Below are 12321 nucleotides of genomic sequence, written 5' to 3'. Positions count from 1 at the left end.
GGACGTCCTGAAGCATCTAAACGAGTCAACAAAATGGTGCAGTTGCTGGAAATGTGACCTGCTGTGATTTTAAAAGCGTTTTGAGGGGATGTTTTAAAGGCAATCAATAAAGACTTTTCCTGAATATTATCTACGCACTCCACATATATATATATATATATATAAAAAACAACCTTTTTGTTTTGACAATGACTTGAGTATAGTTAAGATAATTGCCAAACAAAGAGACAAATCCAACACCAGCAGAGTCCCAGGTCAAACGGGCCTACTCTGAGTTTACCACAAAGTTTTACCCTACCTTAGCCAATCATCACTTATCATGTGGGTAATCTGTGGATCAGGGGGTCTGTGCTGGTAGAGCATGCTGTAGTTAATGGTTTTATAGTTATATAGTGCTGGCAGGTGCTCAGGTGCACCTGGTTGAAACAGGGATTATGGTGAGACACACCCTTTGAACTCTGGCCTGTCATTTTAACAATATTCCCTTTATTCCCTAAAACTTTAGACCTCCTCAGAGCAGACGCTTCTCTTCTGTTTGTCTGTGTGATGTCTATTGGGAAATTTTAGGAAACTTGAACTTTCACTGTGTGACTTGTATAAATAGGATTTCCAAGTTGAATACAGCCAAAAAGTAAAGAAGCATTTTCACATGCAAGTATAAATGAGTGGGACAAGGAAAAATGCAAGTAAAATAACATTTTCAAGTTTGAATACATAATACATTTTTCAATCCCACCAAATTAAAGACACATATGTAAATCTTTCTTTTCTAAATGCCATTCACTAAGTATTATTCTGAGCTGCAATCATGGCAGGAGAGACACAGACCGTTAAAAATCCTGGACGGAATTTAAGAATGTTTTTTACTCAAATGAAAAACAGCTGTATTCACCATTATAGCCTATATTTACTGCCATAAACTATTCTTCCATCTGTTTTAAATTCACAGTAAACACACAGAACTGGACCAGCAGTGAGATTCTGCCGATCCATAAAAATATCCATTGCTCTTTATAGCAGTTTGCATAATGTAGGAAAAAAAGATTTCAAATGTTCACTGATCTAGTCCTTCGATATTATCCTGTAGCCACAACCCAACGCAACAAGTTAGTGTGGTGAAAAGTCAACTTTTAATGTCTGCTACCAACACATCCTTGTAACTGTTTTGGTCAGTTAGTTTTACACTTGTGTGTGCTCTAATGCCTCTTTGTCACATACTATTCAACATGTCACTACAGAGGACAACTGAGAAACTTTAGAATCTGTTTGTCTACTGATGTTGTCCGTCGCCTTGCAACAGATTTTAGTGGCTTGACTAATTGGACAAATATTCTACCAATCAAAAGTTAATTTTTTATGCATCTGTTCTGGAGAAGGTTACAATCAGTGTGATTTTTCAATCTGGATCTAAACGGGATTCTGAATACAGACAAATAAACCTATCCAGGCTGAATGCAAGTGTTCTCCTGAATATGGTTTTGACTTATAGACCATTAAACAGGTTTTATTTTGAGGAAAAAAAAAAAAAAAAAAAGAGAAGAAACTAAACATGGATACAACGCTCATAAAAACACTGTTGATTGGGTTCAAGTTAATCCTTCACAGAAAGAAGTGATAGAAGTAAACCTGGTGAGAGAGAGGCCCACAACAACAAACACACTTTAACCAATAGTATTTAATGGTTTATGCAACTGTCTGCTAAGGCCCAATCTCCCCCACAGTACTATAAGGTAAACCAGTTTCTTGCATTTTATTGGCCAAAAGTAAATTCAAAACATAACTAAATAAATATGTGTTTATGGTAAAGGGGGGGGGGGTGTCAATCAAAACCATAACAGTTCTAATTAAAGGCAACTTGAAAAAACAATTTTCTCCTAGAACTTGTTAAATTGAAAAGTGTTTAAAAAAAATGTAAAAGGGGTCGTTCCTCAATAGCTTCCACTCCATATTATGTAACGACAACTCTAAAACCATTCATTATAAAAACTGAGGTGGAACACTGCCACCAGCTGGAAGTTATAAGCTTTGGTCACAGGAATTTGACGAGGAGATGAGAGGGAGGGTGTAGAAGGGAGATGTTTCTGTCCCTCCTCGTCAAAAAAATATCTGGGTCTGGAATTTAAGTGGGGTGTGGAGGATCCCAGAACAGCAACTTGGATGACGTAGTGCCATAGATATTTGGGGGTTCAATACAATAACTGGTCGGACTGGTTCTCTCAGTTAGATTCAGGAAGATGAGAACAAATGAAATGTTTGAACTTGCAGAGTTCAGACTATCTCAGACCAGCATGGCTCATGCAGGGGTGTATGCGAGAGGGTGCATATGGGTATGAGGCCTTCTGCAGTCCTTTTCATTTGGCCAAGCTGAAGCAGTTCTATACTTCTTTTTAATTCTCTTTTTTTTTTAAGCAGAAAAAGAAAAATCCCAAACACTGAACCCCAATTTTAACCTACACAGTGCCAAACCTCGCCCCTTGCTGTGTGAGTCGTCCAGGGCTTTGACCCCCAGAGCAATGCCACTCTATTGAGAAGGAAGGACAGTTAGGGGGAGGTGGGTGGACATGAGAGAGATGAAGGGGTGACTTGGGAATAAACCTTCCAACCCATCCATAACTTCTCACGCACCCCTTGCTGTTGTCCCACCAGCGTGGCTTGGACTAGGCGGGATGCTGTTGGGAGCAGTGCACACTGTATGGCACCCCCCCCACCCACCTTGGCTCTTTCAAATGGTTCAGTCACTCATTAAGGGGCATGGGCTCAATTAGAGGCGCTGCTGTTGGAGGAGCTGGATGTGGAGGCGACAGCCATGCCCAAACTGCCCGAGGACGCCACTGACTTGCGAATATGGGGCATGAGGAAGGGGTCACTGGCCAGTTGGTGCACATCAATACGGTCCTCCTTCCGGTAGACTAGACAGCGCCTTATAAAGGCCTGGATGGAGGAAGAATAGAACGAGTGAATCAACAAGCACTGATTTTATATAAAAACTTGTTTCTAAATACATACAACTAAAAAAGCAATAGAGGCAGATGGCCCAAACAAATGCAGTAAGGTGAGAAAAGCCCAGCAACCTTAGCTTCAGGTGTGACTACTGGCTTAGGAGGAAACTGCACATCTGTTGCCTTCAGTATGGTGTTCTCCTGCAGAATATCCTGTTGGGACTGGTTATGGCCAAAGGGCTGCAGAGAAGGAGGCATAAACATTACTTAAAAACCTATGTGGAAAAAACATAAAAAAAAAAAAAAAAAAAAAAACAACAACAACAACAACAACAACAACAACTAACTAAGGAGACTACATATAAAAACACCTACAGAAATTAGCTACAGACAATTAAATTCAAATGTATGCAACCAGGACAATTATTTCTCATTGCATTCTATTTCCATTAAAAAAAAAAGATACATTTGGATCTGACCAGTAACTAAAATATATCTACAAATATTCCGGCACTTTTTCTTCAGCTTTGTCTCGTACCTTTCGACCGTACAAACACTGGTAGAAAATAACCCCGACAGACCACACGTCCACCTTGTTGGAGATTTTGGGTGGCTCCTTTCCAACAACAAAACACTCAGGGGGCAGGTACCTGGGGAGGAAGGGAGAGGCCATGTTTACAGAATGATAGTTTGTATTAGTGTAATCCTCCAATTATATTCAACAACACTGAACATATTACCAGCTTTCATCCAGTGAAACAATTCAACTATTTCTAGAATGCAGAGTTTTTTCCTGTGCTGTAATTGTGGTTTCATGGCACCTTTCCAATTGATCTGCAGATACCGACTACAATCACATTTCCATTTGCATTTTTTTGCATTAACGTGTGAAGTGGCACAGTTCTCTTTTTGTGGGAAAGTGATCATTCTTTAATTGTACCAGAATTAAAACCACACATTTCTGCAAAACTAGTGACCACATTACTCAACATGCAGAGCGTCTAAGCTCCCTGTTGCGCTTTCCACATACTTGGAAGGTAATTCACTCACTTGCTTGTACAGATAAAGGACTGTAATTTCAGAGATTAAATGTTTGTTTGGCAGTGTGTAGCCAAGATGAAAGACTAGAAAATTGTTGAAAGCCCATGCAATTCTAAGGAAAAATTGCTCCATAAAGCGAAATGACTTCCTAACAGACTGCGATATGAGAATGCACTCAAGCATAAAGAAATATGTCAGCCCCATTACGTAGGATAAATTTGACCCATGAGAAGGAGGCTCAGTGGTAGAGATAAAAAGGATTTTACTGCATCGCAGCGGGTGGCATCCCTCCAATCTTACCAGTATGTCCCTGCTCCCTGTGATGTCAACTCCATCCCATCCACCGAGTTGTAGCTGTCATCATCCATGATCTTTGACAGGCCAAAGTCTGTGATCTTGATCTCCCCACAAGCAGTGCCGTTCACCAGGAGGATGTTGCCTAAGCAAGGTGAGGGAAGGATATGCATGCATGAAAGTACCATCAGATCCATATACACAGTTTGAGTCAAAAATTCTAATTATACCATAGATGAATAAGATCCATAAAAGAACAGTGATTGTCTGCTAAACTCAAAATTTTGCATGTTGTAGCCAATCTTAATTGAATAACCGCCACAACCACATTAGAATCAAAACCATTTCAAATTATTCACATTGTATGATTTCATCCTACAGTGTCACTTGAAGCTGGACCATATTTAGACCTTGGTCCAATCAGGCAAGGTGAGTTAATCAAAACTATCAGCTCAATCAATGCTGTGCATCCATCTATTTAGCTACATGTGATCCAGAATAAAAACTCAACACTAAGGTAACCGCAGCCGTATATCCAAGAGGTTAATTCAACAGTATCACTGCTAATTTAATTTGTCGAAACGTTGTGGCAACAATACTAAAACAAGCTCATGCAAGCGCTTAGAGCGCAACAGTCACTGTGGTATTTAGACGCACCAGGTTTAAGGTCATAGTGGATAATGGGAGGTCTGATCTCGTTGAGGTACTTGAGGGCATTAACAATCTGCATGATGATGGAGCGGCCCTCTTTCTCTGACATTAGCTTGTGCTGCTTCAGGTAGAAGTCCAAGTCATTGCCCTCGCAGTACTCCAGGACTGTGCAGAACCTGGCCGAAAGCAAGGAAAGGTGAGCATCCCAGTACATTGCCATGTCAGCAAAGTTTGGGATATTAAGTTAAAGTAAAGTTAAAGGTTTTACATATCAATGTTAAGCAATGGGCATTTGTATGTATTAAATAATAATAAAAGTTACTACTTACGAGTCAGTATCAAGCGAAAAGTAGTCATAGAGTTTAACTATTCGTGGATGGTCCAGCTCTTTATGGATTCTATATTCTCTGCATGCATGTCTTAAAAGAAAATAAATAAAAAAGGGAAAAACTATGTATTTGGAACATTTAAATGATTCATTTCTTTTAAAAATGTAACATTCTGAATCTTTCCAAGAGTAAATACACCATTGTGTTGCTGTAAGAGCCAATTACTTACTTGTGATAATTTTCCTTCTTTTCATCTCTCCAGTTCTTGTTCAACTGATGGATTTTGACTGCAACATACCTTTGCTCTGTTAAGTCAAAAGCCTGCGAACAATTTTTTCCCATCAGCTATGAGCTGCATTTGGCACAAATTAGGTGCAGTGATATCTGCTGTTTCCTATTAATCCATTTTGCTCATACAAAATTTGTACACAGGTGACAACAGATTTTGATGATATCAACTTTGAGTTATGAAACATGCATCTCTTGCTATTTTCTAAAGTATGTATTGCTCAGTCTCTGAAGTTACTGACATGCCTAATTCTAATTTGGCAAAGGTCAACATTTAATTAAAGAAAAATTAGGTTCAAAACAACCTGGCTTTCTTGATATCTTACTTTGTAAACTTCACTGAAACCTCCCCGTCCAAGTAAATGGAGCAGCAAGTATCGGTCATTTAACGTAGGGTGATCTTTAAATCTGCAAAGAGTGGGGAAAAGAAACAAAACAAAACACAACAACATAAGTTCAGGAATTCGATAGTGCAAAGGGCCACTGCAATGCAAACCACCATGGAAAAGAACATAAAGGAAGAAATCATACTGGGAATTATCCTCATTGTGGATCCTTTTCAGTTCACGAATGTGTAGGTTCCGCACTCGCTCCAACCTCTCCAGCTCCGCCTGGATCTCAGCTTCCTCCTGAAAAGAACAAGAGTATAAATATCAAAAGTTGTTCCATTAACAAACTGCTAAACAAGACCATATTTAATACTCTATGTCGAACCAAATATATCCAGCATTACCTTCTTAAGATGGCCTAGCCTTAGCTTGAAGATTTCTTCTTGCTCGTGGTACTCTGCCTGTGATAATCTGCAAAAATACAGACGTAACGTAAGTGCAACTTCAAACACAAATGCAGGAGGGGAAAAGCTGCTATAAAAAAGAGAAGATAATAATCAAAAGCAACGTACGCTTCACTCTCTGTTCCATTAGCCTTGCTTTTACGTTTGTTTTGCTCCAGGCTTGGAGGTGGTGTCTGGACCATAGAGGGCGGCTTGCGTTTGGCCAGAAGCTTCCTCTGCCTTTCAATATCCTCTCGTTGAGAATTGATCCTTTCTTGTTGTCTGAAAATAGATGGAACTTAAGTGTTAAATACAGACCTAATTAGTCTTCTAGGATTATCTGTGCATAATTTACCTTTTTTTTTAATTTGAAGATACTATGTCCTTGTGTAGAAAAGAATGTTGTTCTTTATGGTATGATTTTACTACTTAGCTAATGTAGTTATTTTAAAAATAACAAATATAATGAGCCTCACTTGATGAGGTTTTGGAAGGCATATCCATCCGTCCACTGCTCAGTGAAGGATGCACCATGTCTAACTGTGGTGAAGTGGCCTAGTCGAAGCCTGTCCTGCATGCTTTTGTCCCGACATGCCATCTTCTCTTGTTTTGACTGAGGGTAGAGCAGAGAAACGCAGGTAAAATTAGGGCCCCCAAAAACTAACCCATGTCAGAACTCCAAAATGACTGAACCACTGTAATAACTAATAATCTGCAATAAAAAAAATAATCACACTGCTACTCAGCAGACATACTTTTTCAATCAGCAACTTCTTAGACATGGTCACACATTTATTTAAGCGTTCCTTGTATCGTTCCAGCATCCTCTGCTGTTCATCAATCTGCCTCCTCAGATCACAATTTGCCTAAATGACAAACCGCAAATAAGCGTAGAAAAACAATAAACACAATTTCGGGGTTAGCATAATTGACAGAGAAAGGGAATGCATAAACTCTGATATTCTTTGAGCGACTAGTCAAACAGAGAACATGATATTTTCAAAACCATTGAAAATCTCAAGCAGAGTGACAGGGATGAAATGTAATGAGATTAGTACCCGGAGCAAATCGTCTATTCGGCCCTCCTTCTTCTCCAGGTCAGAGTTCTTGTTGTTCTCCATTGCTGTTAGTTTCTCTATAGTAAGTTCAGACTACAAGGTACAGTGAGGACAAAACATTAATGGTGCATCATTATGTATCAGTGACAAAGCAGTGCACAGTATCTTCCAGTTAATAATATTTCTAGTAACATGACAACCATTTAACCACTGCCTTTTGAATTGTAGTAGTTAAATCTAATTATCAACGAAAGCAACCCTGATATTGTTTCAAGTACCTGTGTGGCTTTATGGAGCATGTGAAGAGAAGCAGGCTTCAGCGAACATGACGAATGCTCTGTGTTGGCTGAGCTCACAGAGGAGGGGCTTCCCTGCTGCACCTGGAAGGCACACACATTGATCCAGTGAAAAACTCACACATAAAGAGCATGCCTTAATGTGTGAATTCCTCACAAACAAGAACTCCTCCAGAACTGGAGCTGCCAGTCATCATTAAACATAAGCCCCTATCTGGCACAAGAAAGCTGCATAAAAATAATGACCAGAAACTGCAGGCATGCAAAATTGGCTAACACAGGCATATGAAACTTGAATTCTCACTGAGAGAGACAGACAAAGAAAGTAAAACTATTTCAATACTTTTGGGCTGGTTTTATTATTGCTAAAAAGGTGTCAAGTCTTCAGTTAAAGGGAAAAGTTAAGACATTTGTGTGCATCAGGTTCATCCAAACTCTTATGATTTAATTATCAGTGTGTATATTTGAATTTATATTAGGAAATGCTATTTCTGTAATGCATTACATGATTGCTTTATTTGGTGTTAGCTGTTGAAGGAACTGAAGACAGACACACACACACTTAATCAACATTTCTACACATGCCGTATCAGATTCCTACCACCTGTAATAGGTGTTAAGAAGCAGAGAAGACAATGGCAGGAAAGTGTGTTAAGAGATTACAAAAAAAAAAAAAAAAGAAGAAGCAGCACGAGACAGACTATAGCACAAACATGCTCACCGTGACAGGGGGGTTGGAGAGGGAGTGTTGTGGGGAAGAGCGGACCACTGGTGGAATTCCCCTGGCAGGGCTGGTACCAGGACCGCTACCTCCCGCAAACTAACAGATACATAAAGAGAGACGAATAGGAAAGCAGTTCAGTGGAAAGGCCAAGATGCCGTAAAAGAGACGTTAGAAAGATAAGTATGAAAAGTTATGCAACCAATACTTAGGGCATTTTAGAAGACATGAGCTTTGCTATACACACACATTCAGTGCATAAAAAAACCAAGCAACTCTCCCCCACTTACCTCAAAATAATCACTAATTTTATGTCCCCTTGTTCCTGCTTTGCCTGGAAGAGAGAGGAAGGGAATTCAAAGTGAGGGTAGTTATTTGGGATAGATAATGAGACTATCATAGCAGAGTGACAAACATACCTTGACTGCTGTCAAAGTGGTCTGCTTTCCGTTTTCTCACTCTCTGGTCATTTGCTTTTTTCTCAGGCGTCTGTCAGAGAAGCAGTGAGTATGAACCAACCAGATGTATGGTGAAGTAAAAACGAGATAGTCAGCAGAAATCCTGTTGATATGTCACACTCACCTCTAGCTCTTTATCACTGAGCGAGCCCACACTGCATAGACTCTGATTAGATGACTCATTTTGATTCTGACCTGAACCCTGTTAAGATCAAGTAAAAAATACTTAAAAATGATTGGCAAAAAAATACAAAGATACGTGACGCATGCATCCTCAGGATTGATTGCATGCGCAGTTGTCTGATAAACGTACACTTGTTAGAGAGTGCACACACAGGGGTCAAAAAGAGGGGTAAAAGCGATGACAAACTGAGGGAAGGGATGTGGAGGATTTGGTCCTCACTGAATCTAGACTTGCATCAATCCTATTGTCGGTTCCCTTGGTGATGCCTGTCAGTCAATTGAATCACATCAGAATTCTGCAGGCACTGTCCAATCAGAAAGAGATACTTAGTGATTCAGGGCACACTAGACTCTCTCACTGAACCCTCCTAAAATGGCTGAACATTAGGCATACTGCTGGGGATGTATTTCTTCCTCTGCGTCACCTTTAGATAATGTTCACCGCTGTCTTGATCCTTTTCTTCTTTCAGTGGAGAAAGCCAACAAAAGATGCTTTGCTTGATCTAAGGAAGACAGCTTATTTTGACACCTTCCATTCCTCCTTTCTCCCAAAAATCTTTATCAAACTTGTTCAAAAGGAAATGCACTTTACCATAATATTAGTAGGCCCTCTCTGTTCTATTACCTATAGGTGTGTTGGCTGTTGGTCCACAGAGAATAACAATTCTCTTTTTTATACCAACTCAAGTGAGCAGCAGTGCTTTTGAGTGCATGGCTGCTCAAGGTCAAGAAAATAAAAAATAAAAACTCCAAGCGACTCCATGACACCAAAGGGCTTTTAGACAATCAGCCCATATGTCTTCAAAGCCATTTGTTGACACACTTCTCACTCACTCCACCCCCACAAACATCTCATCTCTTGTCATACAGGGATGCTATGGCATGATGCCTTAGCAAGAACCGCCATTTTCTCTGCGGCGGCAGCCATGCCATGCTCTGGGCTCAGCTCTGCCTATGGCTGGCACAGGGCCCACTCCTGGCACTGACTCTCACTCCCTAACTGTTCCAAGATCACCTTCCAAAAGACAGTTTCCACCATGTAGTGAGCAAAGAAACTGTAGGCCTAAATGCTGCCTCCACTCACACCTGGTCAAGAAATACTTCTGCATTCCTCCTTGGCCTCCACTCCTTCACCCCCTACCACCCCTGTCCCGTCTGTGGCCTTTTTGGCAGGCGTTGCCACTTGGGTATACAGCCACTACATCATGAGCCAGGGAGAGATGCCATATCACACCAGCCAAAAAACACAGACACAGCTCAACCTTCTCCAGAGACAGACAAAGAAAAGGAGTGGGGCCAAGCCCGTCCAGGCAAAACAGCGCAATGATATGGAGGCAGAGTGAGACAAAGAAAGGAAGGGATTCACAAAAATGTATAAATTAAGAAAATCTGGGATTATAAGAACTTTGACAGGAGAGCGTTCCTGTGCTCCATCTCTGCGGCATCTGTTGTAACACAAACCTTAGCCACTCCAACCCCGGTGAAGCGAGCCTCCAAAAGCTCCTGCCGTCGGGGGTCCAGGCTATGCAGTTCTTCCATCATGGCTGCAGAGACAAGACCAGAGATTAAGGAAGGCATTTTGAGGTCTGAAATATTCAAATGGGAGTGACGGGTCACAGTTTCAAAGATGTGATGAGTCACTGGCAGTTTTTAGCTGAATGGATGTGGAAAATTCCTGTTTGGAGTCACCAATAAACTTGACAATGTTTTCCACTATCATGTGTGTTAACCAAGAAGCAGCCATACAATTCAGGTACTCTATGAAAACAGCAAAAAGTAACTGCTTGGAAAATTATAGCATCATGTGATAACGCCCTGGCATTATAGGCCTGAGTTACATGGCGCTGGAGTTTTGAAAGGTCACTAATGGAGGGACTGCCAAGTGTACTCAACAGCAATGGAAAAGGCCACAATGGACAATAAGTGCCCGGCTTGCTAGCTTGTGCAAAGGTTAACGTTTAAGTTACACACCCAACACTGACTGTTCTGTCTGTGGCTCGCATACGTTAAGAGAAAAATCCTGCGGCATTCCTGTCCATTTAGGGGGTCCTTTTACTCCTTTTTGTTGGATAACTTCTGACGACGAAGCTTTTCTGGTCGGGTAAACAACATACTGGCCCCTGATACAATATAAAACATGAAGCATCAGTGAATAATAAGCGAAGTAGCTAGCTAGCACTGAGTACATGAGCTAACGAGCGTATCGATGTTGGCCATCACTTAGCATAGCATCCTGGGAGCTAACAGTTAACGTTAGCTAGTAACACTATATCATATTCAGGAGAGGAAACGTATCCAAATTAGGCCAATGTTGATTTATAAACGACTAGTTTCAGTCTGAGTAGAAACCGACCAAGAAATGAAAGTATATCATCCAGGCTACATATGACTAACTCACAGAAGGTAGCTAACGTTAGATGGCTAGCATGCTAAAGTTAACCCGTCTGTCAAAAAGCAGCATCCCAGCTCTGTTGTCAGGTGCTCGGACCACGACGCCAGGACTTGCCCTAACGAGACATATATGTCGATATATGATTTTGTTCGACACCCTAACGAGATACTTACTGTACTTTAATATTTTATCGGTCCTCCGAAGGGCCTGATGTTAACCCTAAAACCGTCCCCGTTGTTTCCCCGGTGCTCAGCAGACCCTCCCAGGCTAGGCCGCATTCACAGCCTCGATCCTCGCGTGCTGATTGTTAACGGTCGTGACACGGGACCGCGCGGTTCGGCTCAAGGCAGACGACGGAGGATCCCCTTGGAGGCCTCGACAACTCCGGGTATCCCAAACCCGCGTTTCTGCACTCCTTAGGCGGGGATCCCCATCACATCCCTGTCCCCGAGGACCATACCGTGCCTAGGTTGGATACCGTCCTTGCAGACAATGGCGACCCTCGAGATTCTTCGCTTTTCACCAGGTATAAATGATGTCTTTAAGCCAGCGTTAGTTGCCCCCCCCCCCCTATCCTCTACTCTCCCGGTGGTGCGATGGATTTCGGGTCCTTCTCTCAGGTCGATCAAAACAAAGTTCGCCTCCAGTTGCCTTCCTTGGGCGCTGCGGGGGACAAACCCAATCTGTTTCGGCAGTTGTGCTGTCGTAAGCCGTTTTTAGCTGAATCCGGATCGATTCGGTTCGGTTCTCATGTTCTTGCAATGTAAACAATAATCAGTAAAATCTCATATTTTCTCGTGAGATTGATCAAGAATGTTCACCTTCGCTCAGACCAGGCCTGCCCCAACTCTCTGGTCTGGACCAATGGCAAATCCCGGTGTGCGCCACACAGTTTAACA

General features: G+C 41.5%; 1 protein-coding gene across 2 annotated transcripts; it reads right to left on the bottom strand.

Moving 5' to 3' along the window:
• Window positions 1–2345: 2345 nt before the first annotated feature.
• On the bottom strand, window positions 2346–12263 carry tlk2 (tousled-like kinase 2). Of its 2 annotated transcripts, XM_029508625.1 has the most exons (21): window positions 11596–12263; window positions 10492–10574; window positions 8972–9049; window positions 8809–8878; window positions 8680–8723; window positions 8390–8488; window positions 7651–7752; window positions 7373–7465; window positions 7070–7180; window positions 6791–6927; window positions 6444–6596; window positions 6276–6342; window positions 6074–6171; window positions 5869–5950; window positions 5484–5575; window positions 5255–5344; window positions 4932–5101; window positions 4281–4419; window positions 3478–3589; window positions 3072–3179; window positions 2346–2931 (listed from the first exon to the last, which is right to left on the bottom strand). In XM_029508625.1, exons 2-21 carry the CDS (start codon window positions 10570–10572, stop codon window positions 2758–2760), a joined length of 2100 nt encoding a protein of 699 aa, XP_029364485.1. In that variant the 5' UTR covers window positions 10573–10574; window positions 11596–12263; the 3' UTR covers window positions 2346–2757. The 2 variants fall into 2 exon arrangements, with proteins under 2 accessions (XP_029364485.1, XP_029364486.1); XM_029508626.1 differs by lacking the exon at window positions 8390–8488.
• Between the last annotated feature and the right edge of the window lie 58 nt (window positions 12264–12321).

Source organism: Echeneis naucrates, chromosome 8 (genome assembly GCF_900963305.1).
Source record: "Echeneis naucrates chromosome 8, fEcheNa1.1, whole genome shotgun sequence".
In the NCBI taxonomy this organism is placed as follows: domain Eukaryota; kingdom Metazoa; phylum Chordata; class Actinopteri; order Carangiformes; family Echeneidae; genus Echeneis; species Echeneis naucrates.
This window is presented reverse-complemented; position numbering and strand designations above follow the sequence as displayed.

Coding starts and splice junctions, on each gene's coding strand:
- tlk2 (XM_029508625.1), bottom strand. CDS start 10,572: ATGATGGAAGAACTGCATAGCCTGGACCCCCGACGGCAGGAGCTTTTG. Junction 8,879..8,971: donor TCAGTGATAAAGAGCTAGAG/GTGAGTGTGACA, acceptor CTTCTCTGACAG/ACGCCTGAGAAAAAAGCAAA. Junction 6,928..7,069: donor AGAAGTTGCTGATTGAAAAA/GTATGTCTGCTG, acceptor CTCTACCCTCAG/TCAAAACAAGAGAAGATGGC.